This window comes from Grampus griseus (assembly GCF_964374135.1).
Source record: "Grampus griseus genome assembly, chromosome: 19".
Classification (NCBI taxonomy): Eukaryota; Metazoa; Chordata; class Mammalia; order Artiodactyla; family Delphinidae; genus Grampus; species Grampus griseus.
In genome coordinates this window covers 5,485,485-5,512,302 of record NC_139013.1, presented here as the reverse complement: position 1 = coordinate 5,512,302, position 26,818 = coordinate 5,485,485, and the positions used below count along the sequence as shown (strand labels likewise).

The 26,818-nt window shown below is 41.7% G+C and overlaps 1 protein-coding gene across 2 annotated transcripts; it reads left to right on the top strand.

Moving 5' to 3' along the window:
* Nucleotides 1-1,943: 1,943 nt before the first annotated feature.
* ZNF615 (zinc finger protein 615) lies at nucleotides 1,944-26,753 on the top strand. Of its 2 annotated transcripts, none has more exons than XM_082676108.1 (6): nucleotides 1,944-2,054; nucleotides 9,980-10,176; nucleotides 11,344-11,470; nucleotides 11,748-11,840; nucleotides 17,870-17,959; nucleotides 22,891-26,753. In XM_082676108.1, exons 2-6 carry the CDS (start codon nucleotides 10,162-10,164, stop codon nucleotides 24,795-24,797), a joined length of 2,232 nt encoding a protein of 743 aa, XP_082532234.1. In that variant the 5' UTR covers nucleotides 1,944-2,054; nucleotides 9,980-10,161; the 3' UTR covers nucleotides 24,798-26,753. The 2 variants fall into 2 exon arrangements, with proteins under 2 accessions (XP_082532234.1, XP_082532233.1); XM_082676107.1 differs by lacking the exon at nucleotides 1,944-2,054 and adding an exon at nucleotides 6,251-6,332.
* The last annotated feature ends 65 nt before the right edge of the window (nucleotides 26,754-26,818 follow it).

The following is a 26,818-nucleotide window of genomic DNA, read 5'->3' as shown; positions in this document are numbered from 1 at the left end:
TGGGGACAGAAGCTCCTGTGCTTAGAACACTCCCAGATCTCACTCTGTTTCTCCTCAGGTTGTTGTTCATTTCTGTCCTTTATCGTGTCCTTTAATAAACTAATAAACACAGATAAGTGTTTCCCTGAGTTCTGTGAGATTAATCAAACTCTAGCAGATTAATCAAACCCAACAAGGGGATCATGCAAACCTCCAATTTGGAGCCAAGTCAGACAAGTTGTAGGTAACTTGGGGACCAGCTATTTGCGATTAGTATCTGAGGTGGGGTGGGAGCAGTTGTGGGACTGAGCTCTTAACTGGTGGGATCTGGCACTATCTCCAAGTAGATAGTGTTAGAATTGAGTTAAAATGTAGGACCCAGCTGACAGGAATTGCTTGGTGTGTGGGAAACCCACACATTTGGTGACCAGAAGTGTTGAAAGTGTGTGTGTGGCAACAGGGTGAGAGTAAAGGAGAAAGACAGGAGGAAGTCTGACTGTAGCTTTTCCCAACACAGACTTCAAGTAAATTCAACCTTAGATCCAACTAGAAACTCTGGGCATCTTCTCTGCCACAGAATATCAGACTGTAATAGAGGCGGGGCAGGTGCGTAGCTGTTAGTGCATGACTGGTAGCCGTCCCACTCAGCCATTGACTGGTATCGCAGTGGGTCCCTTCTCCTTCCCTTCCTCTGTGTAAGCGGAGCCCACATTCATACTGAGGGAAGATGGTTTTTCTGAGACACTAGTCTGCCATCTCGGTCGGCTGGCTTTCCGATTAAAGTCGTTACTCCTTGCCTCAACAGGTCATCTTCCGATTTATTGGACTGACCTGCGGCAAGCAGAGCAAGTTTGGGCTCTGTCCGTAATAAGACTCCAGGCAAACTGGTAGTACCCAAGGTGTTCCTGCCTAACTGCACAAGGTCACCATCATCTTGTCACTTTTGCCCAAAGTGATGACTAGAATGCATCTCACACCACGTTGGCCTTGGATTTGTTCTGGCCTCTGAAAACTTAAATTAGCTCTGTGACTGAGACTATCTCTTGCAAAGAGAGGAAGGCACTGGGGTGCCCAGAAGACATTTCCATGTCTTCTCACCCAGCAGTCTTAGCAGCTTTTATGGCCACTCCTGTTGGAAGCGCCAGAACCTCTAGGAGGTCACAGTGCTGTGTGTCCTCATAGAACCTGTGCAAGTCTTCTGGAACTGAACAGGAGCCCTCAGTGTCCCTAGCAACAGCCAAGGAGGCATTGCGGGGAGAGCGCATCAAAATCAGAAATGGTTTTGGACCAGGTTCAGCCTTTGGCAACTACTGGAGGAGTCTTCAGAGACTCAATATCTGCTGGGCCTGATTCTGGGCAAGGATCCCCAGTGAGGGGCCTGTGGGGTCAGTGAAGAGGGAATGTGTGTCAGTGACGGCATTTGGGGTTTTATTTGGCTTCAGTCACTGAGGAATCTGGGCGTTAGTGATGGGGCCTTTGATTGAGGCTTAACCTGTAGAGATTAATGATCGAAGGTCTTGTTGGTCAGGGTTTAGGGTCCATATGTTAGGTCTGCAAGACTCGGTAATTGAAAACTGGATGGAAGGTGTGAAACCAATGAGCACTGCCTCTCCCCTAGGTTAGCAATTTAACGTCCAGCTCATGATCTGGAGAAGCCTGGAATTGGAGGAGGAGTGTCAATGGGCAAGAATGTCTGTGGTAAATTTCAGATTGAATTTGAGGTCAGTGTTGTGTAGGGAGTGCAGAGTTTGTCTGTGTTTGAGAGCACAGGAATCTGGAAGTTTTGAGACCCATAGTCCCAGGCTAGTGGTGTTTAGAGACTTGACCTTTGGATGCTGGAAACATTTCTTTTCAGGTGTCCAGTCCAAGTCCTTTCTCAAAGTTCTTATTAAAAATTTTTCTCAGGCTTCCCTGGCGGCGCAGTTGTTGAGAGTCCGCCTGCCGATGCAGGGGACACGGGTTCGTGCACCGGTCCGGGAAGATCCCGCATGCCGTGGAGCGGCTGGGCCCGTGAGCCATGACCGCTGAGCCTGCGCGTCCGGAGCCTGTGCTCTGCAGCGGGAGAGGCCACAACGGTGAGAGGCCCGCATACGGCAAAAAAAAAAAAAAAAAAAAAAAAAATTGTCTCCTACATACACTCTTATCATTGCCTGCACAAAAATCAGAATAATTCACTGTGGTCAAGTGGTGTGTATAGGAATAAAGACAGGATTTCTGTTCATATTACTGCAAAGTTTAGTCTTGGATATTTCCTTTCAGATTTCTTTGACACAAGTAAGAACAACAATTTTCCTGATTTCTACTCCTCAGTGAGAGCCATCTCATTAAAAAAAACTTTTTTTCAGGCTACCTTTCTAAAACTTGGGATCATCTGTACGAACATACATTCAAGAATCTGCCTATCGTCTAACATGGCTGTATTTCTTCTGCATTGTCTCTGGCAAATAATCGAAATTCCTGTTACTCCATCTTATCACCAGCATTTCATATTTTCAGTTTTTGGATTTCAGCAAGTCTAATACCTGGGTATTTGTATCACACTGCTGCTTTTTAAAAATCATTAGCATTATTCACATTGCTGTTTTAATTTGCATCTCCCTAACAACAAATGATGCAGACCATCTTTTCATATGCTTGTTTGCCATCTGTTATCTTTGATCAAGTGTCTGTTCAAGGTTTGCCTATTTTTGAAATAGGAGTTTCTTGTTGACTTCTCAGAATTCTTTCTATGTTCTGGATACAAGTCCTTTACCAAGTATAGGACTTATAGGATGAATGTGTTGAGATTCTTTTTTTTTTTTTTTTTCTGAACAAAGTGTAAAGGTTTTTTTTTTTTTTTTTTTTTTTTGCGGTACGCAGGCCTTTCACTGTTGTGGCCTCTCCCATTGTGGAGCACAGGCTCTGGACACGCAGGCTCAGCGGCCATGGCTCACGGGCCCAGCCGCTCCGCAGCATGTGGGATCTTCCCGGACCGGGGCACGAACCCGTGTCCCCTGCATAGGCAGGCGGACTCTCAACCACTGCGCCACCAGGGAAGCCCAAGGTTTTTTTTTTATTATGTGTAACATAGGCAAAATTATTTAAGTCAATAAGTTTTTAAGGAATTTCACATGTTCTGATTCTTTCCACTGCCAATCACCTTAGTTCCTCCAAAGTCATAATCTTCAAGATGAGATAGCCCTTTCAAAAAAGAAGTTTTGCTCAAGCCACACAATTCTTTTAGTTGAGCTTCTTTGATCTCCAGTAGAATACAGACACACTTCAAAATTCTCCACCTGTAATCTTTGGGATCCAATTTCCTCAAGCAGTTTACTTTAGGACAATGTTTAGGGTCAGGAGATAGATTTCCCCGCTTCAGAGTTTGACACCCTCTAAAAATGTATTAAGTTCAAATCATATTCACTCCTAAGCTATCACACCCTAGAACAGTACAGATCATTGGGATATGCCAATACCTTTTTAAAATCCTGACACTGTGTTCTCAAGATAAAAGCCTAAAAAAAGAAGCCATCTTTGTTTCATGTCAACATTAGAGTATGAACTCGATATAGCTGATAATTTTAAAACTTAATATATAAGGGAAATTATCAGCTCTATAGTCCTGGAAGCAATCTTTATGTTTATCAATACACCCCCATCACTTGAATCTGTTTTAGGTATCATGTCCCTTCTTCCCTGTACCAAAACTCATACTAAACAATGAGTTCTGGGTTGCAAAAGAGGATTTTTGCACCTGTCTATAAGGAGAGTCTTTTAAGATTTTTTTTCTCTTTGTTTTTGTTTGTTTTTTGCCTGTGGACTTCCAAGTGTTCCAGCAGCATCTGCTGAAAAAGTCTATATTTCTCCATTGAATAACCTTTGTATATCTGTCAAACGCTTGAGTATACTTGGCTCATGTGGGTCTTTTTCTGGGATCTTTGCTCTGTTCCATTGATCTATGTGTCCTTTCACCAATACTACTAAAGGTTTATAAGTCTTGAAATCTCTTGGTGTGAGCCCTGTATGATGGTTCTTTTTGGTCAGAAGTTGTTTTGCTATTTTCAGTGGAGAAACCTGGCAAATAATACCTTTGCCAGTAGATCAGTGTTGTCATTTTGATATTCTATACCCATAAATACGTGGTGTCTTTTCCAAAATGCATAAATCCCTGTTTAATGAGGAAAACAGACCAACCTAAAAGAAGGTCAATATACAACATACCTGATCAGTACTCCTCAAAATAATTGAGGACATGAAAAAAAGACTGAGGAATGGTCATGGAACAGAGCAATTCAAGGAAACATGATGTCTAAAGGCAGCATTCTTCCCTGGGTTGAATCCTAAGACAGAAAAAGGACAGTAGTGGAAAAATTTGTGAAATCCAAATAGAATCTGTAATTTAGTTGAGTGTCATACCAATGTTAATTTCTAAGTTTGACAAATGTACCATGGTTACATAAAATATTCGCATGAGAGGAAGTCAAATGAAGGTATATGTGCACTCTTTGTAGTACTTTGTCACTTTCGTGTAAATCTAAAATTTCCCCCAAATAAAAATTTATTTAAAATAGGTATAATCTATGTCAGTTATATCTCGGCAAGGCTGTAAAAAAAAAAAGACGTAATCTAATTTTATCACTTACATTCTCATAAACATTTCCATGTTATAAAATGTTTTGTATATCTCTATATAATTAATATTAAGTGGCTGTAATAATATCATGGGTGAACTAGTAGAATGGTAAATTGAGTCACATATAAAAGGTATGCATTAAAGTGGGGTATGCTTGAAAAACATAACATATTCAACTATGTTCACTTTTTATTATGATCCTCTCATTATTGAAATTCTCACTCCAAGATTTGTTGTACTGTTTTTCTTATAAGTCCCAGACATCTCCATTTACTTTTAATCCTAGATAGTTTATAATTTTGCAATTATATTTGATGTCTTTAAAAAAATCCATATGCTATAAATTTTGTACACAACAGAAATTCATTTTAACAGCTTTATGGTCATAATTTACATATAACATTTACCAGTAGTAAGCGTACAACTCAGTGACATTTAGCAAGTTCATAGAGTTGTGCCACTATCACCACGATGCAATATTTAGAAAATTTCATAACCCACAAGAAGTAACTGGATAGTTGTTTTGTTATTAAGTTTTGAGAACTCTTGATATATTCTGAATACAAGTCTTTATCAATAGATGTTAAATGTGTCAATATTTTCTCCCAGTCTCTGGCTCTACTCAATACTTTATTAAAGCTGTGCTTAGAAATACAAAAGTTTTTAATTTTAATAAAGTCCAATTTATTATTTTTCCTTTTATGGCTCATACTTTGTCTCGTCACAGAACTCTTTGGCTAACTTAGGTTCCTCTTCGCGTCTCTAAGTTTCCTACTTCTTCTACCTCTTAAATTTAGGTCTGTGATCTATTTCGAGTTAATTTTGTATATGGTTAGAGTTATGGGTCTTAATTTATGTTTTTGCAAATAGGTATACAATTTTTCCAGCATAATTTGCTGAAACAACTAACCCCATGGAATTATCTTAGTGTCTTGACCAAATAGATATTGACCTTAATACTTTTGGACTCCATTCTGGTTGTGCCTTTCTCATTGGTTCCAGACCTTTACTGGCCTCATTTTTAAAGTGGCCTTTCCCCGAGGCTCCAATCCCAATCAAAATTTAGGCTTCATCCCTGCCGCTCTTTTCCTCTTGAACGTGATGGCCTGTTTCACACTGTGCCAGTTTCTCGAAATCTTATTCGGTCCTTAAAAGCAGCTTCCTGCGAGAAATGTTCCTCCAGAGTTTTTGGGGGGATGTCCGATTACCGGATGTACTGCCGTTTCTCATTCCAGGAGTTCGTTCTCTGCTGCTATACCGACACCTGAACCCTTGGTCCTTTTCGAAAACCGCCCCCCTCCTTTTTTAATAAAGGCCTCGGCGATGTTACTTGTCTCCCCAGTGCGTCGAACGCCGTTTAGGTAGCTCCATATTTGCCTCGCAAACCTCGAGTCTCTGAAAATCTGCTAATTTTCTGAAGAATTGAAGTGACAGGTAATGAAATAATTTCAGTGGCTTCTCACCTCCCGGACCATCCAGGGCTCCTGGCCCCAAACCCGCCCCTTGGCCTTCTGTACGTCAGGTGTCCCAACATGGCCGCCCCGTGGGGCCGCGGAGAGCTGGGCGCGGACATATTGCCTTTCAAGGTAATACCAGAAATCCAGTCCGCGTTTCTTCAAATGCTTCAGACCGTCTTCGGCCGCCGTAGACCGACGAAAAATCTGGGCGACAGGGGCAGAAGTAGAAGCGGTTCGTGGAAGTGTTACGTTTTAGGCTCTGCTTGTGGACTGGAGAAAATCGGGTCAGTGTGTGCATTTGTTCCTTGAAGTTTTGTGGTTTTGTCCCATAGGAGGTTTGTCCCTGTGGACGTGTCGTCCACAGGGTGGAATGGTGTAGTGTGGACTTAACGGAATTATTGAGGGTCTGGTGGGAAGCACTGATGTGGAGGTATTTGAGAGGAACCAGGAGCGTTTGTGACGCGCGTACCTGTCGTTGGGGTACTTTGGGAGCTGTTCGTTAGAACGATTAAGAATCTGTAGAGGGAATTCCCTGGCGGATTCGGCGCTTTCACTGTAGTGGTCCGGGTTCACTCCCTGGTCAGGGAACTAAGATCCCGCAAGCCACGCGGCGCCCCCCCCCACAAAAAAAAATCTGTAGAGATCAACGATCGTGACCGGACCGGCCTGATATGGGGGTCTTTGCGGCTCACTCTATTTCTAAAGGATGCAGGTGGTATTTACGATGGTAAGAGATTCAGATTACGGGAGTTAATATGGCGCTCAGAGATGTTGGGGCCTGGCTGGATGGTCATCATATGAGGGTATCTGGCCCAGGTTTCGGATTAATAAGGAAGGGTGTAGTCAGTGTCTGTGGTACAGAGAGTCTTGTGAGGGCTGAGGCTTTGGTCCCCAAGGAGGCCTGGCTGGTGGCTGCGTTGAGATTCCAACCTAGTAGGCTGGGAAGGAAGGTGGTGCAGCCCGGGACGGTAGTGTAGTTCTAAACCTTCTGCTTTTTAGGCTTTTATCTGCAGACCGAGGGACTAACCCAGCCTCCTCTATGTGTTGTGTATCGTGTATCGCTGTTTTCGCACTGCAAAGGCAGAATTGAGTCCTCGTGACAGATCTGAACCCTCAAAGCAGAAATGGATAGTATCTATCCCTTTGTTGCCGACCAGGGCTCTTGGCCTCCTTGGTCCATAGAAATTGATCAAAGGCCAGATAAGAAATTCAGGCCAGGCTTTATTGTGGTCCCTACTGCAGCAGGGGGGAGCGAGAACAAGTAAGAGGTTCCCTTGCTTGTTCGCTGTCTGAGGTGGGGTTGGAGGGGGGCATCTGGTTCCTTATATGCGGTGAGGGTAAGTGTATGTCCGGGGGTTGGGCCGGAGGGACGGCTTAGATGGTTTGCCCGTGCTTTAGGTGGTGTTGTGTGCAAGGGGCATGGCAGTACCTGCTTTTGCTCCGGATCCCCTGCTTTTGCTCTTGGTTCTTCAGAAGTGGCGGTTGGGTTTTTTGATTTCTTTGTATCTTGTTGTCCAGAATTTGACTCCTCTGTGCATATACAAAGTTATTTTTAGTCCCTTATAGTTTCTTTGTATTTTGTTGCTGGAGGAGAGGTGTGTCCAGCTGCAAGCACTGCAGCAAAGTGTTCCAGGTCCCAGCCTGTCTCACCTTTGCAGAAAATGTTTGTCAAGGCTTGCTCTCACCAGCGGCAGTGGACACTTGCTTTTTTGTCTGACATGCGTTCCCACTTTCTTCTTTGCTAACAGAACCGCCGTTTTGTTTAATTATCCATCCTTCTGACAGGGTGACCCATATCCCAATACTGGTTGGTCTTAGTTAATCCTGGTGGTTCCAGTTCCCGTTGCTAGTGATTGAATTAGTACGAAATGAGCTTAGGTACGTGGTGCAGTTCTAGCTAGCAATATATATGAAAATCTGCTTGGGGGTTTCTGAGTGAAAAATTTTAAGTAAGTATTATAATTCTTTGAATCTCTCTTTCCATGTCAAGGATGATATTGTCTGAATATAACCTTAATTTTCTGTCCAGTTTCTAATGCTTATAATTCATTCCTTTTTTTTTAATTAGAAAAAAAAATTTTTTTGGCTGCCACCTAATGGCGTGCAGGAAACTTAGTTTTCCCACCAGGGATTTATCCTGTGCCCCCTGCAGTGGAAGCCTGGAGTCCTAACCACTGGACTCCCAGGGAATTCCCTTGCTGTATATGTTTCAAGGCTATATTGTTAGGTACCTAGAAATGGCAAATTTCTTAAAATGTGGTGAATTGAACCTCTTACTAGTAAGCTTTGTTTCTCTTCTCTGTAGTAATTTTTGGGCTTTCTGGTGCATTTTTTCAGAGAATATAGATTATCTGTGGTTACTCTTTCCATGGTTTATCTTTTTCTAACCTTTTATTCTCCAGCTGTCCATATCACTATGTTTCAGTCATGTCACCTAGAGTAGCATGTTCTTGGGTTTTATTTTATTTTATTATTATTATTGTTTTGGCCACACTGGACAGCATGTGGGATCTTAGTTCCCTGACCAGGAATCAAACCCAGGCCCCCTGTATTGGAAGTGTGGAGTCTTAACCACTGGACTGCTGGTGAAGTCCTGGGTTTTAAATTTTAATCCAGTCTGACAGTTTCGAGGCATTTGTATTTGATGTAATTAACTGGAATCTTTGTTCTGTTTATACTGAATATAATTCATTTTAAAAATTTGTTTTATTGAAGTATAGTTGATTTAATATACTTAATATAATTCTTAGTGTTTTGTTTTAAAATAGTCATATAAGTGCACGGTATTTGCCCTACTTGTTCTCTATTCCTTATTCTCTTTTTTGCCATGTTTTGAATGAATTTCTTCTTATTCTGTTTCCCCCTTCTGTTAGGATGGAAATTATATACTTTAAGATAATTGTTAGTTTTCATCATGACACTAGAGATTACATACAGTATGGAAGCTTTCTTTGTCAAATTCTTATGTTAGTACTTTTACACTCTTCTCTAACAATACAGGCGTCTTAGAGCATCTCAACTCAATTTCCCACTTTCCAATTTATTTACAATATTGTGTGCTTTAAAAAATGTATTTAAAACCTAAGATATTATCGTTATTGTGTATAAGACAGTGCTTCTGGTTTGCCCAGTACATTGGTTTTCAAACTGAAGTGTGTGTACTCACAGGGTGTATAAAAACGCTTGAGGGGGTTCCTGAGCGCACACGGTTTAAAGGAAAGCAGTGCCCAGCGCCTCTCCTCCCATACGCTCCCTTTTGTATAACTGAGCTGCCTGAGAGTCTCCTGCTCCTGAGGCCTGCTGCTGGAATGAATCTCGTTTCTCTCACCTCCTTTTTTTTTTTAATCTTAGACTATTTTTTAAAATTAATTTATTTATTTTGGCTGTATTGGGTGTTCATTGCTGCACGCGGGCATTCTCTAGTTGCAGCGAGCGGGGGCTACTCTTCGTTGCGGTGCGTGGGCTTCTCATTGCGGTGGCTTCCCTTGTTGTGGAGCACGGGGTCTAGGCACGCAGGCTTCAGTAGTTGTGGTACGTGGGCTCAGTAGTTGTGGCTTGCAGGCTCTAGAGCGCAGGATCAGTAGTTGTGGTGCACGGGCTTAGTTGCTCTGTGGCATGTGGGATCTTCCTGGACCAGGGCTCGAAGCCACGTCCCTTGCATTGGCAGGTGGATTCTTAACCACTGCGCCACCAGGGAAGTCTCCTTCAACTCCTTTGACAGTCACCCACTTCAACTTCACGGAATAAAGGAATACCCCACCACAGTCAGAATCTTAGCCTTTTTGGCCAGAGGAATAAAGTCGTCTGGGGTAAAAATGGGACACTCGGCCGTGCTGTGGGCATTGGGCTAAGGTGAGCGCCCAGGAGCAGCGTTAGCATCTGGGCCCAGAGGAAATGTACCCTCAGCTTGAATTTTCTCCTCAACCCACAGGTCCTGACTCCCCAGGAGCAAAAGAATCAGTAGAAGGAGGAAGAAGTTACAGGATTTGGTATCAGCATTACTGGGGACATGCTTGATTGAAGACAGGTATCAGAACAGAAATTTAGAGCAGATCCAGAAGTCACAGCGACAGAGCCTTCTTACTGCCAGCTGTTTTTAGAGAACGGAAAAAAATGATCCAGGCCCAGGTGACTTTTGGTTTGTTTTATTCTTTTCTTTGTTCCCGAATGGGTTTGTTAGTTGTCTGAGTCATTCTAGCTAATTATTGCATGTAAGAGTGTCTTGGGGACCCTGGGTGTCTTTGTAGCCTGCTTCTGAAGTGAGGGTGATCCAGGGGACCCCAGAAATTGCAGCCAGTGTCTGAAGCGAGAGCAGTTCTATGGGAACTGTTTCCTCAGGCTTTGCAATGTGACTGACTCTTGGTTTCCATGTTCAAATCTGGATTCTTAATCTACCTTTTTTCTTATATTGCTTTTATTTTTGTTCATTACACAGCTGACTTAAGGATATATTTAAAGGCTGAAATCATAACAAAGTACACATATCAAAAAATAAGTTTCTTCTTCATACACTTTAAACATGCTTATTAAACATTTAGTTTCTTATAATTCTGGCTTCTTGAGTCACTTCCCAGAAGATGCTGATTAACTGGCCATAAAGATTTAGTCATCCCAATTTCATTGACTTATGTGTTAGTCATATATATATATATACATATATATATATATATATATATATGTATATGTATATATATATGAATGTAGTGTTTCTAGGTTAACAAGAAGGTTTAACTTTTATACGTTATAGAACGTCTAATGATAAATGGATGGATGACTGACTGCACAATTATATTTAGTTGGATCCTTGTATTTTATTAGGCTTTTGCTTGTTCCCTGTGCGTTAAAAACAAACAACCCGGGGCTTCCCTGGTGGCGCAGTGGTTAACAATCCGCCTGCCAATGCAGGGGACACGGGTTCGTTCCCTGGTCTGGGAAGATCCCACATGCCGTGGAGCAGCTAAGCCCGTGCACCACAGCTACTGAGCCCGCGTGCCACAACTGTGAGACCCGTGTGCCTGTAGCCCATGCTCTGCAACAGGATAGGCCACCGCAATGAGAAGCCCGCGCACCGCAATGAAGAATAACCCCTGCTCGCCGCAACTAGAGGAAGCCCGTGCACAGCAGTGAAGACCCAACGCAGCCAATCAATCAATCAATCAATAAACAACAACAACAAAAACAACCCCCTAGATATATAGATCCAGCTTATAAAGTAGAAATGAGAAGAAAAACTTTTAACATTTCTTCCGTATCATCAAAAGGACATCACTTCATTAAACACCACTGTTACTATAGGAAACCCTGACGTTTGACGATGTGACTGTGGACTTCACGTGGGAGGAGTGGCAGCTCCTGACCCCTCCTCAGAAGGACCTGTACCAAGAGGTGATGCTGGAGAACTATAGCAACCTGCTGTCTGTGGGTGAGGACGGCTCCCCTGTGCCCTTCAGAGGGTCCCCAGTCAGTGGTGTTTCCTTTCTCGGCTTCTGAAAGCTCTGGAGTGTCTATGATGCTCTGAAGCGGTAGATTTTCAGTCCCCTCTCTGGTCCATGAGAAATGGGTATTCTCCCTTCTCCTGAGAGCACAGCATTTACTCTGTAGGTCGTGAAATTGTTTTGTCCTCAGCTGTAGTATTCTGTCTTCACAGACCCCAAGCCCAATTCACTGGGTCTAAATATTCTATCATTTCTGGTGAATAGGTTATCAAGCCAGAAAGCCAGACGTACTCTCTAATTTGGATCACGGAGAACCATGGATGATGGAAGATGAAATCCACTGTCGAACCCATTCAGGTGAGTGAGAGACCAGCAAGGTGACACGCGTGGAAATCACACTATAGTTGGTCAGAGAAGAGTCACAGCTGTGAGGGGGTTGGACGCTGGGTGAGCAGTGCCTCCGTGCATCTCTCTCCCGATGTCAGACCTCTTTTTCTTTGTAGGAGTTTAGAGAAAAATATGTCCCTTCTTAGGGAAGCCTCTTGTCTTTTCCGGGATCTGTTTCTTCTTTATTTTACCCCCATCTTGATTTTTGTTTACATAGTTTTCTTTTTCCCTGGATTCTCATATCTTTTCCTTCTTCTTCATACACTTCCACCTCCTTTTCTATGAAACTCCACCTTCCAAGGCCTCTCTCCAAAGAGAAAACTTTGAATTCCTCACTGTGTTCTAGCTGCTGCACCTTTCTGTCCCACTGGTAATGTTGATTTCCTTTGTCACATTCACCCCATGTTGGCTGCCGGCCCCAAAAGTAAACTGGTCTTCACTGTGCCTTGTCCCCACTCTGAGGTTCTCCAAAGGTTTTGTTTTCCATTTTCTCCAATGATCTTCTAACCTTCAAAGTTTTCTTCATTGTCATAAGCTAAGCTCCTTAGGGTCACTGGAGAAGACTCCCAAATTCATCTCTCCCCAGTGTGCTCCACCACAGACTTGGGACCTATATAACTTACTCACGTTGATGGCAGCTCTCCTGGGTTCTGAATAACTGCCAGGACCCAGGATCATCTTCCCTCCCAGAAAACCACTATAAGTTTACATTCTCCCTTACTCTTATGCAGTAATGCCTGGCCATTCAGGCATTACCTCATATGTTCCCCATCTGCAGAGCTGTCTTACGTAAATGCGTCTGCTGTTCATGATGAATTTTTAACTAGAGACGTTATCTTAACATCCTACGTTCTCAGTTCCGGTCTCAACCTGATCATAATTCTTCCTTATTTCAAATTAATTCCTTTGTGTATTTATTAGTTTTGAACTTTCTTCTCGTTGATTGTAGACCTTACTGTCTTCATTTCCCTAAAATTTTCATTTTTCTTTCCATTGTATTCTGATGACATTTATCCCAGCTAATCAAACTACTTGGCAGTTAAAGTTCTTCTGTCCATGAACTCCATGATATTGACATCATCATGCTCACAAAGAGATATATTTCCACCCTCTTTCTTAAATTCTCCCTAATGTGTTCCATATGTGTCATTGATATTTTGATTCATTCCTCTACGTTTTTTTGATAGCCTGTTGTATGCTGGAAGGTAAGACCAGTGAAAAACAGTATACATATAGGTCACAAGTTTTTAGTCTAAGAGAAAGGAGTCAAGAAATTAATCAAGTGTTTTGGGGGCTGGTGGTGTGAGATAAAAAAGAATAAAAATAAGCAAATAATATATCTAATGGGTGAAAAGTGCTGTGATAAAGATTAAGTAACATAAATTGTTAGAGAAATGCAAATCAAAACTACAGTTAGGTACCACCTCACACCAGTCAGAATGGCCATGTTGAAAAAGTCTACAGGGAGTTCCCTGGCAGTCCAGTGATTAGGACTCCATGCTCTCACCGCCAAGGCCCCGGGTTCAATCCCTGGTCGGGGAACTAAGATCTCACAAGCTTGTGGGGTGGCCAAAAAAAAAAAAGAAAAAAGAAAATATGTCTACAAATGACAAACGCTGGAGGAGGTGTGGAGAAAAGGGAACCCTTCTATGCCATTGGTGGGAGTGTAAATTGGTGCAGCCACTATGGAAAACAGTATGGAGGTTCCTCAAAAAACTAAAAACAGAGTCACCATATGATACAGCAATCCCACTCCTGGGCATATATCCAGACAAAACTATAATTCAAAAAGATACATGCACTCCTATGTTCATAGCAGCACTGTTCACAATAGCTAGGACATGGAAACAACCTAAATGTCCATTGAGAGATGAATGAATAAACAAGGTGTGGTACATATACACAGTGGAATACTACTCAGCCACAAAGAAAGAATGAAATAATGCTATTTGCAGCAAAGTGGATGGACCTAGAGATTATCATACTAAGTGAAGTAAGTCAAAGAGAAAGGCAAATACCATATTATATCACTTATAGGTGAAATCTAAAATACGACACAAATCAGCATATCTACAAAGCAGAAACAGACTCACAGACATAGAGAACAGACTTGTGGTTGCCAAGGGGGAGGAGTGGTGGGGGAGGGATGGAATGGGAGATTGGGGTTAGCATATGTAACCTATTACATGTGAAATGGGTAAACAACAGGGTCCTACTGTGTAGCACAGAGAACTATATTCAATATCTGTGATAAACCATAATGCGAAAGAACATGAATAAGAATATATACGTATACCTGAATCACTTTGCTACACAGAAGAAATTAGCACAACATTGTATATCAACTATATTTCTGTAAAACTTAAAGAAACAAAACTTTAGTCAGCATAACAGACGAGTAGGTGCTGGGGCTCCTCTTTAGGCTGGGGACACCTCTCAGATAAGGTGCCTCTGAGCCAAGAAATGCGGGAAGTTAGTAGGCTGCTGGGTTAGGAGTTTTCCAAGTAGAGAGGCTAGCGGGTTTAAAAGGCTGAGCCACGAATGAGTTTGAGAAGCATTAAGGAGCCTGTGTGGACAGAGCAGAGTGTGCCTTCTGGAAAGTGATGGGTATAAGGCCAAAGAGGCAGTAGCAGTGGGGGCGGGGTGGGGGTGGGGGTGGGGGTAAGATTGGTCACGTATTCCATTTCAAGGAAGCGTGATTTTACTCCCTAATAAGATGAGAAAACACGAGGAGAGGACTTCCCTGGTGGTACAGTGGTTAAGAATCCACCTGCCAATGCAGGGGACACAGGTCCGAGCCCTGGTCCAGGAAGATCCCACATGCCATGGAGCAAATAAACCCGTGCGCCACAACTACTGAGCCTGCGTTCTAGAGCCCACAAGCCACAACTACGGAAGCCCACGTGCCTAGAGTCCATGCTCCACAACAAGAGAAGCCACCGCAATGAGAAGCCCGCGCACCACAAGGAAGAATAGCCCCTGCTCGCCGCAACTAGAGGAAGCCTGCATGCAGCAACAAAGACCCAACGCACCCCAAAATAAATTAATTAATTGATTAATTAAAAAAAAAACACGAGGAGTTCTTGAGTACTGGAATGACATGAAATAATTTACATTTTTCAAGGAATCCTTTTGGCTTCTGTGTAGAAAGCAGACAGTAGTGGGCAGGGCGGCAAACAGGAAAGCCTTGTAGCAGGCTATTGCAAAAAACATGGTGACAGGGAGAATGGTTGACTGCAGCATGTGTGGAGGGTTCAGAGTTGGTGAGGTTCTGGATATGCTGCATGTAGAGGGCAAATGAGATTTGACATTACGTAAATACAGGCTGGGAGAGGAAAAAATGGATGAAGATTGTTGGTAAGGTTGATACTGAATGCAAGACCGTGTGCCTGAAGCACAGTGAGGTCAAATACTGAAACGTCGGAGTTGGGAGCAGAGAAGGGTTTACTGCCTGACTGTGCCAGGAGTCAGGTGGCTCGTGCCTTAAAAAGTCTGGAACTCCTTGAAGGCTTTCAGCAAAGCCTTTTAAAGGCAAGGTGAGGGAGGGACCTGGGTAGTTATTGCACACTTCTTGGTGGTGTTGGATTCTTTGTTCTTGCAGCTGTCATGTAAGTCAGGTCATGGTCAGGTCACCATGTTTTTGTAAACCTTGAACAAGACAAATGTTATTCTCTGTTCATGTCAGGTCACGGATGTTCTTGTATATTTCAAGCTATAGGCAGCATTCTTTTACAAAATGTACAGAGCCAGCATGACTAAGTACAGGCAACAGAGGACGACGGTTAAAGTGAGGTTAAAGTAAAAGGAACAGATCTGATATGGAGTCAGATTTGTTCTTCCTTATTACAAAAGCAGAGCAGTTCCTCAAGGGATGTTAACGTTTCATGGCACATGGGTCTCAAGTTCACCTGGGTCTCAAGTTCACATAGGACTTTGATGGTTCTCCATAGAGGTGATGTGGTGAGTGAGGTTAACTGCAGTCCCTAACTGTCCTTCTCATAAATGTAAAAACATGTTTCCTACAGCTGTTTCTTCATTTTATCTAATATGATATTAATCCTGCCTAATCTACACACAGGCATCAGTCTGTGTCCATATGTGTCCATATATATTCTTTAAAGAATAATTTCTTTACAGATTTGATCATCTAATAACCTATTGTGCTCTATACATGTTTTATACCGTTTCTTTTTTTTCATTTAATATATTAACTACTGAAATTAGCATGTATTGTGATTCTGGCATCTGGAATCTCTTCATTACTGGTTTTGGTATTGGCTCAACTGCTAATGGTGAATTTAGGAATCTGTATTATTCATATACTTATAAGAATCATAGAGTTCAGTATTAGTAAATAGATGCTTATGAGGTAATAGAAAATATGTATTGGTCTCTGCCCCCTGTTTCTAGCACAGAGCTCCTAAAACCCTTGTGATTCCCTAAGTGATTAGAATGCTAGGAACATCTCTGGTTTTAATATTGGCCTTTGACCTCTGTTCCTGACACAGGGCTCCTGAAACTCTTGTCATTTCCTGGGTGACAGGAGTAACTTTGTTCTAGCAAGGTGACTCTGAGTGGGCTACTGGATGAGGGCTGGTCACCAGAATGACCAAGCCATGGTGAGAAGCTTGTCTTTTTTATCCCCACCCCCTGTTCTCTTGAGAAGGGAGAAGTGTTGAAAATGGAGTTAATGATTGATCATGCTTACATGATGAAGACTCCATGAAATCCCCAAACTATGATGTTCAGAGGACTTCTGGGTTGGTGAACATGTGGACGTGCCCTAAGATGGTGTGGAAGCATGGCATCCCTTCCCACATATCCTTCCCTACACATCTCTTCCATCTAGATATTCACCCGTATCCTTTATCATAGCCTTTAATAAAGTGGTAAACATAAGTTCTCCAGAGTTCTGTGAGCCCCTCTAGCAAGTGAATTGAACCCGAGGAGGGGGTTATTGGAACCTCTGATCTATAGCTGGCTGGTCAGAAGCACAGGTGACAACCTGGATTTGTGATTGGTGTCTGAAGTGGGGGTTGCGAAGTCTTACGGAACTGAGCCCATAACCTGTGGGATCTGACGCTATCTCTGGGTAGATAGTGTCAGAATTGATTTAAATTATAGGATACCCAGCTGGTAGGGCAGAGAATTGCTTGTTCTGGGGAAAAAGTCTCCACACATTTGGTGACCAGAAGGGTCAGAAACGAAATGTTCTGTGTGGGTAATAAAGGAGACTCGCAGGGAGGAAGCACACAGTGGAGAAGAACTGGGTTTTTCACTGCACAGGAAGGAAACGAAACTGGGTTTTTCCTTTACAAATGCTCACATATATAGAGATTGCACATGTTTTTACATCAGCTAGAAGAATTAACGGTACATTTCCGAAACTTCTTTGAATTTTCAACTTTAGTTGAATGAATGGAAGACTGCACAGTAACGTAATATCTTACTAGCATTCTTACTCTATCACACCGTGTGAAGGAAAAAAACCCACTAATTTCCCATATGGCAAAAGTGAGCAGAATAATTTCCTTTACATTTTTCCATATTACCCAAAGGACATCACTTCGCTAAATAAGACCATGTTATGACAGGAATCCCTGACATGACGACGTGGCTATGAAGTTCACATGGGAGGAGTGGCAGCTCCTGGACCCTGATCAGAAGGCCCTGTGCCGGGATGTGATGCTGGAGAACTATAGCAACCTGCTGTCCGTGGGTGAGGACGGCTCCCCTGGGTCCCTCAGAGGGTGCCCGTCAGTGGCCGTTCCATTCTCAGCCTCTTAACTCTTCAGACTAACTGCATTCCTCTGCAATGGTCGAGTCTCAGATCCTTCTCTTGCCCCAGACTACAGGGTATAATAGTCCCTCTCCTGAGAGAAAAGCCTTGAGGTTACAGATATGAAACCTGTTTATTCCCTCCATGTACCATTATCCCTTCCTGCCGTATCCCAACCCAGTTCGGTATGTCTAAGTCTTCTATCATTTTTCATGAACAGGGTATCAAGCCAGCAAACCAGATGTTGTCTCCAGGTTGGAACGAGGAAGATGGCCAGTAGAAGATGACTGCCACAGTCGAATCTGTCCAGGTGAGTGGGTGAGACCCAGCAAGGTGGGCAGCCACGGAAGTCGTACTCTGGTCAGGAGAGAAGGCGTCAGAGCTGTGATAGTGTCTGAGGAAACATAAGCAGCCTTACCACGTACCTCTCTTCCAGTGTAAAAACTCTTTTTCCTTGTAGAAGTTAAGAGGAAAATATATCACTTTGTTCTCTTTTGAGATCTGATCCCTGTTTATTTCATATGCATCTTGTTTTTCTTTAAATAGTTTTCCTCTTCCTAGGATTTTCAAATCTCCCTCTTCTTCATTCACCATCACAGGATCTCTGTGTTACCACTTGTCTTGCTGTGAAATTCCACTTTCCAGGCCTCTCTGGAAAGACCGAACTTTGAATTTATCACTCTTCTTACTACTGTACCTTCTTCCTGCCCAGCTAGGAAATAATGATTTCCCACCATAACATCCAACCCCACCTTGGATGCTAGAAAAGATGTTTTTACCATGCTACATGTTAGAACTAGGTCATAACTTCTGTCTGCCTTAAATAACTTCCTTCATAGTTTTGCTAATTCAGATTCTCCTGTAGTTCTTAGATGTTATCATTGTATTTATTTTCCTAAAGCTTCTGTTCTCACTTTATATTTTTTAACAGTTTTATTTAGATTTAATTCATATAATATCAAACAATTTATCCATTTAAGTTATATAATTCAGTGGTGTTTTATTATATTCACATAGTTGTGCAACCATCACCACCATCAGTTTTGGAGTATTTTATATGTATATATCCTTCTAGTAGCCTTTATTATTATAGCTTTGCAGTAAGCTTTGAAATTGGAAAATGTAAATCCTCCAACTTTTTCAAGCCTATTTTGAGTATTGTGGAGCCTTTGAATTTCCATCTGAATTTTCGAATCAGCTTGTGAAATTCTACAGAAAAAAAAATTTGCCTGGGATTTTGATAGGGATTATATTGAACTGTGTGTCAATTTGGGGAGTCATTCCATCTTAACCATATTTAGCATTCTGTTCCATGATCATTGAATCTTTTTAAATCTAATTAGGCCTTTAATGTCTTCCACAATGTTTTTTTAACTTTCAGAATATAAGTTTGGTATTTCCTTTCTTAAATTTATTCCTAAATAAACTGGTATTCTTTTATATATTATAGTAAACGGAATTGTTTCTTGATTGCATTTTTAGATTATTCATTGCTAGAATGTAGAAATAAAATTGATTAATTTCGTGTCATATTCTGATGACACTTAGTCCCAGTTAACCCTATTTCCTGCCATATGTGATTACACTTTCTCTTTCAATGATCCCGTGATATGATATCATCTTGATTATAAAGAGTAAAGAGTTTTTGTCCTCTTCTTTTTTTTTTTTTTTTTTTGGCTGCGTTGGTTCGTAGCTGCGGCATGCAGGATTTTCCTTAAGGCATGTGGATCTTTCATTGCGGCACATGGCTTCTCTCTAGTTGTGGCGTGCGGGTTTTCTCTTCTCTGGTTGTGGCACGTGGGCTCCAGAGCGTGTGGGCTCTGTAGTTTGTGGCACGCATGCTCTCTAGTTGTGGCGCTTGAGCTCAGTAGATGTGGTGTGTGGGCTTAGTTGCATGTGGGATCTTAGTTCCCCGACCATGGATCGAACCTGCGTCCCCTGTATTGGAAGGTGGATTCTTTACCACTGGACCACCAGGGAAGTCCCCTAAGTATTCTTAATATGTTCCATACATATGATTGCCTTCTGCAATTGATGTGCTAGTTTTACTCCTTTAAAACTTGCATTTCGAGAGCCTAATAGCATAATAGTTTTGAAGCTAATAGCAATACAAAACAGGAAAAATATATATATCTTGTCCCTTCACACAGAGTACGTTCTAAATTGAAATACTTTATAATGAATAATAAACAAATGCGTAACTAACATGTCTTAGTGTAAAAATTGCTGTAAGGAAAATTAAAGCAGCTAATGGAAGAGTGGGTGTTGGGGCTTGGAACTGCCCTTTTAGGAATGGGAGTGGCAATCTGATAAGGTGCCTTTGAGCACACAGATGAGGGATATGAGTAATCTTCCTGGGTGAGGAGTTTTCCAAATGTGAGACAGTGGGAATTTGAAAGACCTGAATCTGGAATGTGTTTGAGGAACTTTGGGGAAACTTACATGGGTAGAAGGGAGTGAACAAGAGGGAAAATGACTAGAGTTAAGGGTAACAGGGTAGTAGCTGCGGGTTTTGGTACATAGGTCACAAACTGCCTATCAAGGCCATTCAAGACCTTGATTCTTTTCTGAATAATTTGAGAGAACAGGATTTTGAGTAGAAGAGTGGCATTATACAATTTTTATAGTGGATCACTTTGCCTACTTTATAGAAGGTAGCCATTATTTGGGAGGGGGATATACTTTTATACTCTTGGTTACAGTGTGTGACAATAAAATGATACAGATTAAAGTCATCAAAGATCAAATGTGCATGGGAAAGACTCCAGGAGAGGCTGCACACAAGGTTCCCGGTTGTCCTCTACCAGTGGAGTCATGTGAACAGTGCTGAATTTTCCCAGCAATGATGTTTGAATGTTTGACAATACGTGTGAAGTGTTGCCAACCAGGGAATTTCACCCAAGCCTGCTGTCTCTAGACCCCAGAATCAGAATGTTAGTGTTGTCCAAAGCCTCAGGCATACAAAAAACGGGCATCTACCACAAATCACATTGTTAGTATAAACTGTATGTTATGACTTCAGACCTCATGTCTAAAAAGATACTCTTATTAGGCAGCATATCAGGGACTCAGAGGTTATCTTCCAGTCATCAGTCATGGCCACTCATTTCTTTGCAAGATGCAGGGATGGAGTAACTGCATACCAACGTTCCCTTTTTACATAGGAACATAGGGTATGTTCCAGCTAGACTATTAGTTGGAATCTTGGTTACAGAAGCTTTCTTCTAAATTTGAGGTTAGTTGGGATTAGCAGATGCAAACTATTTTATGTAGAATTGAATAAACAATACAGCACAGGGAATTATATTCAGTATCCTGTAGTAAACCATAATGGATAAGAATATAAATATATATATTTATGTATGTATAAATGAATGACTTTGCTGTACACCAGAAACTAATACAATATTTTAAATCAGCTACACTTCAATAAGAGAAATTCTAAAATATTCAAATTAGTGCTTTGGTAGAGTTAGGTGAATGGTGGTCTACAGAATGAAGAAGGATGGCAAGATGTTAGACTATGATAACCAGTCTTTCAGTAGTCTGTCACACTTACCTCGAAATCAGATGCTGAGGATCCATATCTTACTCATCATTGTATTTTGTTCTATATACCTGGATCTTCAGGGGACCCGTGATCACAATACTCAATGTTTGGTTCTCTTAGGTGGGCTTAATTGGATTCCAAACTCTACATGTTGGAATGGCTAAAGCCTTGGCCCTGTGCCTTCACCTTTATTCTACATGTTTCTAAACACAGTCTCATCCAGTTCTCTATCTTTGAATAATGTATACTGATGATATCCACATTGCTATTTTCAGATAAAACCTTTTTAAAGATTTATATATTCAACCTGTTCGTGTTTATATAGTACTTGGGTATGTAATAGTCATCTTTTTTTTTAAATTAATTTATTTATTTTTGGCTGTGTTGGGTCTTCGTTGCTGCGTGTGGGCTTTCTGTAGTTGCAGAAAGCGGGGTCCACTCTTCGCTGCAGTGCACGGGCCTCTTTTGTTGTGGAGCAGAGGCTATAGGCACACGCTTCAGTAGTTGTGGCACATGGGCTTAGTTGCTTTGTGGCATTCGGATCTTCCCAGACCAGGACTTGAACCCATGTTCCCTGCATTGGCAGGTGGATTCTTAACCACTGCACCCCCAAGGAAGTCCCTGTAATAGTCATCTTAAACTTTGTTTCACAATGCATGCTAGATTTTCCTCTTATTCTGGACTTCAGTAATATTCCTCACATTATTAAGAGGCATTCCACCTACCCAGTGGCTGAAACCACATAATTCGTGGAATAATCCTTGAGTCTTAACCTCTTCCATGCTTCTCCCATTAAGTCCATCAGGGAACCTTGTCTTTTCTTTGAACATATCCTGATTTCCTCCACCTCTTACATATTCATTGCTCCTTTAACCATGATTCACAGACTGCAATTGCCTTCTTTATTCCTTTGCTTCAGTGGTGTGTACATAGAATTAAACCTGGGTGTCCTAAATTTTGACTCATTTCTGATACTATCTATGTGGAAATAGTGTCAGATTCTACAAGTTAAGGGTTCAGTCCCACATGGTTGTCCCAATGTCAGATGTCAATTGCAAGTCCAGATTGTTACCTGTGCTTCTGACCAACTGGTTGTAAGTTGGAGGTTCCCATGACCCGCTTCTTGGGTTCAGTTAATTTCCAAGGGTGGCTCTGAGAACTGAGAAACATTTACTTATGTTTATAACCAAGTGAAGCGGTACAAGGTCCGAAATGAAGAGGTACAAGAAGGCAAGGTCTGAAGGATTCCTGAATGTGGGAGCTTCTTTCCCCAGAACTGGGGTGCACCACCCTCCTGGCACTTGGATGTGTTCACTCATCCAAAGGTTGAGCAAATTTTGTTAAGAGTTCTTATAGAGCTTTAATATCTAGGCTCTCTCTCCTTTCTCAGAGGCCAGTGGGTGGAGCTGAAAGTTCCAACCTTCTAATCACTTAGTCTTTCTGGTGGTCAGTCCCATCCTGAGGTTATGTAGGAACCCTATGCTAAGTCACCTCATTAGCATCCTAAACACTTAGGAAATTACAAGCCTTTAGGAGCTCTGTGGAGGAAGACCAAATATATTTCCTTTTATACCACACATAGAATTGTCAGTAAATAGTTACTTCACATGAAGGCAATTTTTGAAACAGTTTTCTTCCAAATTAAGATTATGAGAGATTGCGGAATGATTCCTTGTTCTCTTCTTTCCTAGAAATCAGGAAAGTTGATGACCTTCTGCAGCATCACTTGACAAATCACAGAATTCAAAATACTGTGGAACAATGCTGCGAACATAATACATTTGCAAATATTGTTAATCAGAGCGAAAGTCATTTCCTGTTAAAGCAAAATTGTGATATGTTTGACTTAACTGAAAAACCTTTAAAATCAAATATAAGTTTTGAAAACCAGAAGAGAAGCTGTAACTTAAAGAACTCTGCTGAGTTTAATGGAGATGGGAAATCCCTTCTCCATGCTAACCATGAGCAATCTTTTACTGAAATTAAATTTCCTGTAAGTGCAAAACCCATCAGCAATAACTCCCTGTCTACTAAGCAACAGAGAACTCACAACATAGAGAAAGCCCATGTATGCAGTGAGTGTGGGAAAGCCTTCTTCAAGATGTCTCAGCTCTTTGATCATCAGAGAGTTCATACTAGAGAAAAACCTCATGGATGCAGTCTGTGTGGGAAAGCCTTCTCCAGAAAATCCCGGCTCACTGAACATCAAAGAACTCATACAGGACTGAAACATTATGAGTGCACTGAATGCAATAAAACCTTCTTCAAGAAATCGCAGTTCAATAAACATCAGAAAAGTCATATGGGAGAGAAACCTTACACATGTAGTGAATGTGGGAAAGCATTCACCACAAAGTGTCTGCTCATTTATCATCAGCGAACTCATACAGGGGAGAAGCCCCATGGATGCAGTCTGTGTGGAAAAGCCTTCTCTACAAAGTTCAGTCTCACTACACATCAGAAAACTCATACAGGAGAGAAACCTTACATATGCAGTGAATGTGGAAAAGGCTTCATCGAGAAGAGGCGTCTTATTGCACACTGTCGAACTCATACTGGTGAGAAACCCTTTGTATGCAGTGAATGTGGGAAAAGTTTCACCTTGAAGAAGAGTCTTATTCCACATCAGCGAACTCATACTGGAGAGAAACCCTATACATGCAATGATTGTGGAAAAGGCTTCACCTTGAAGAACCCTCTCATCAGACATCAGCGAACTCATACAGGAGAGAAACCCTATGTATGTAGTGTATGTGGAAAAGGCTTCACCATGAAGGGTGATCTCGTTGTACATCAGCGAACTCATATTGCAGAGAAGCCATTTATATGCAGTGACTGTGGGAAAGGCTTCACTGTGAAGAGCCAACTGATTGTACATGAGCGAACTCATACCGGAGAGAAACCCTACGTGTGCAGTGAATGCGGAAAAGGCTTTCCAGCCAAGGCCCGGCTGATTGGACATCAGCGAACACACACAGGAGAGAAACCCTATGTATGCAGTGATTGTGGAAAAGGCTTCATTCAGAAGGGCAATCTCATTGTACATCAGCGAACTCACACAGGAGAGAAACCCTATGTATGCAATGAATGTGGCAAAGGCTTATCCGCGAAAAGGAAGCTCGTTGCACATCTGCGAACTCATACTGGAGAGAAACCATATATATGCAGTGAATGTGGCAAGGGATTCACCGTGAAGAGTACTCTTGGTACACATCAGCAAACTCACACTGGAGAGAAACCGTACAAATGCAACGAGTGTGGTAAAGCCTTTAGGAAGAAGACATGCCTTATACGACATGAGAGATTTCACTCAGGAAAGACTTCTTTGCATGTACTGAATGTGGAAAATTCTCTTTGTGCAAAAATGATCTCATTACCCATCAGAGAATTCACACAGGAGAGAAGCCATATGAATGCAGTGAATGTGGGAAAACCTTCACCACAAAGTCAGGGCTCAGTGTTCACCAAAGAAAACATACAGGAGAGAGGCCCTATGGATGCAGTGAGTGTGAGAAAGCTTTTGCCCACTTGTCAGTCCTTGATAAACATAAGAGAATTCACAGGTAGTCACTTTGGGGAAGCCTGTTGCCGGTTGTAGACCCTCAAGATAATAGTATGCAGAGAAGAATCACAATGCAAAGAATGTGGTATTATCTTTAGTGATCAAGTACCTCATATTTTATATTGATGAAAAAATTTACAAAACTACTCGGATACAATCAGCCTTGGTGAAAATATTTTAGGACATTCTATGTCTAAAAAGTATATACTGAGATAAAGCCTATGAGTGTGAAAGACTAGGAAAGCCTTCAGTGGAAATAAACCCTATCATATGTGATCATCATAGAACATGAATGAATGAATGTTTCTAATTGGTAGAAGTATAATTGTGGAAAAGCCTTTGCCCAGAAGTAATACCTCAACAGATGTCAGTTATCACTAGAGAAATACTTTCCTGTGGCAATGAATATAGCAGGGTTTGCAGCAGTAAATATTGCTTTATCATTTGCCAGGAAATCCGTGCAGAAACCCATTCTATATGGTGGACGTTAACAAAATATCAGACAACGTAATGAAGGAAAGAAGCCTTGGGGAAATGATGAATGAGAGCATTCTGTTACAAGTCTTAAGGGATACTACACCTCACAAGCAACTGAAGGATACCTTCAGCCATATTTCTAGTTTCCTTGTCATTGATCTTATAAATTTTACATAGTGGCAGTTACTCTCAACATGGATTGAATTTTCATTATTTAACTTTTGCATTTCTTTGGTTCCAAGTTTGTGTTATTTCAGAATATTTGAAGTACTTCAAAATGAAAAATGTACTCGTTTCTTAAGTATAACAACATATCTGGATGTGTTTAACCAAGTTTGTAAGTACCATCAGGGGGTTTATAAAATTAATATAAATGTGATGTTTTTATAACTTTTAATTTTGAAGTAAGTTTAGAATCACAAAAAAAAATATTCCAGAGATTTCCTAAATGCCCTTCAGCCCACTACTCCCAAAGGTAAAATCTTATAATAACCACACAGTTTACTGTGTGGTTATATAAGGTCAAATAGAGGAAAGTGAAATTGTTACAGTGCTGTTAACTACAGGGTTTATTTCGACTGCACCAGTTTTAACATGTAGTAGTTTTTGTTTGGTTTTTATATATCTCCTTAAGAAACTTCATCACATATGTAGGTTCCTGTAACCAACACCCCAGTAAAAATTTAGAATGCTTTGTCAACACAAACTCCCTCATGCTACATCCTCATAAGTCACATCCTTTCCCTGACACTAACCCTTGGCATCACAGATCTTTTTGTATCCATAATTTTGTCATTTATAGAATATTAGAAAAATAGGGCCTCCCTGGTGGCCCAGTGGTTGAGAGTCCGCCTGCTGATGCAGGGGACACGGGTTTGTGCCCCATTCCAGGAAGATCCCACATGCCACGGAGCACCTGGGCCCGTGAGCCATGGCCGCTGAGCCTGCGCGTCCGGAGCCTGTGCTCCGCAACGGGAGAGGCCACAGCAGTGAGAGGCCCGCGTACTGCAAAAAAAAAAAAAAAATCATTTAGGATGTATCCTTTTGAGGTTGACTGTTTGACCTTGTGAAATTGTAGAAAATAGACATATTGGTCTCTGCCCCTAGTTTCTGGCACAGAGCTTCTGAAACCCTTGTAAATTTCTACATAAGAGTGTGTGGAGCATCTCTTACTCTATTGATGTGATTCTGGGTGGGCTCCTGGATGGGGGTTGGTCAACAGAGAGATCCAGCCATGATTAGAAACTTGGAATTTTCAGCCCACTCCCCATCTTCCAGAGAAGGGAGAGGGGCTAGAACTGGAGTTACTAATTAATCATGCCTATGTAAGGAAGCCTCCATAAAATCCCAGTAGTAGGAATTTTGGAGAGCTTCTACATCGGTGAACACATTCAGGTATGGGGAGGGTAACACACCATAGCACAGGGACAGAAGCTCCTGTGCTTGGGACCCTCCCACATCTCGCCCTATTTTTGTCATTTAGCTGTTCATCTGTATCCTTTATCATATACTTTAATAAACTGATAAACGCAAGTGTTTCCCTGAGTTCTGTGAGCCATTTAGCAAAACTAATTGAACCC

What these genes read in the sequence shown, in the direction of transcription:
- ZNF615 (XM_082676108.1), top strand. An exon ending in CCACTGTCGAACCCATTCAG is followed by an intron (nt 11,841 to 17,869) that starts GTGAGTGAGAGA and finishes TTTCATGAACAG; the next exon opens with GGTATCAAGCCAGCAAACCA. An exon ending in CCACAGTCGAATCTGTCCAG is followed by an intron (nt 17,960 to 22,890) that starts GTGAGTGGGTGA and finishes CTTCTTTCCTAG; the next exon opens with AAATCAGGAAAGTTGATGAC.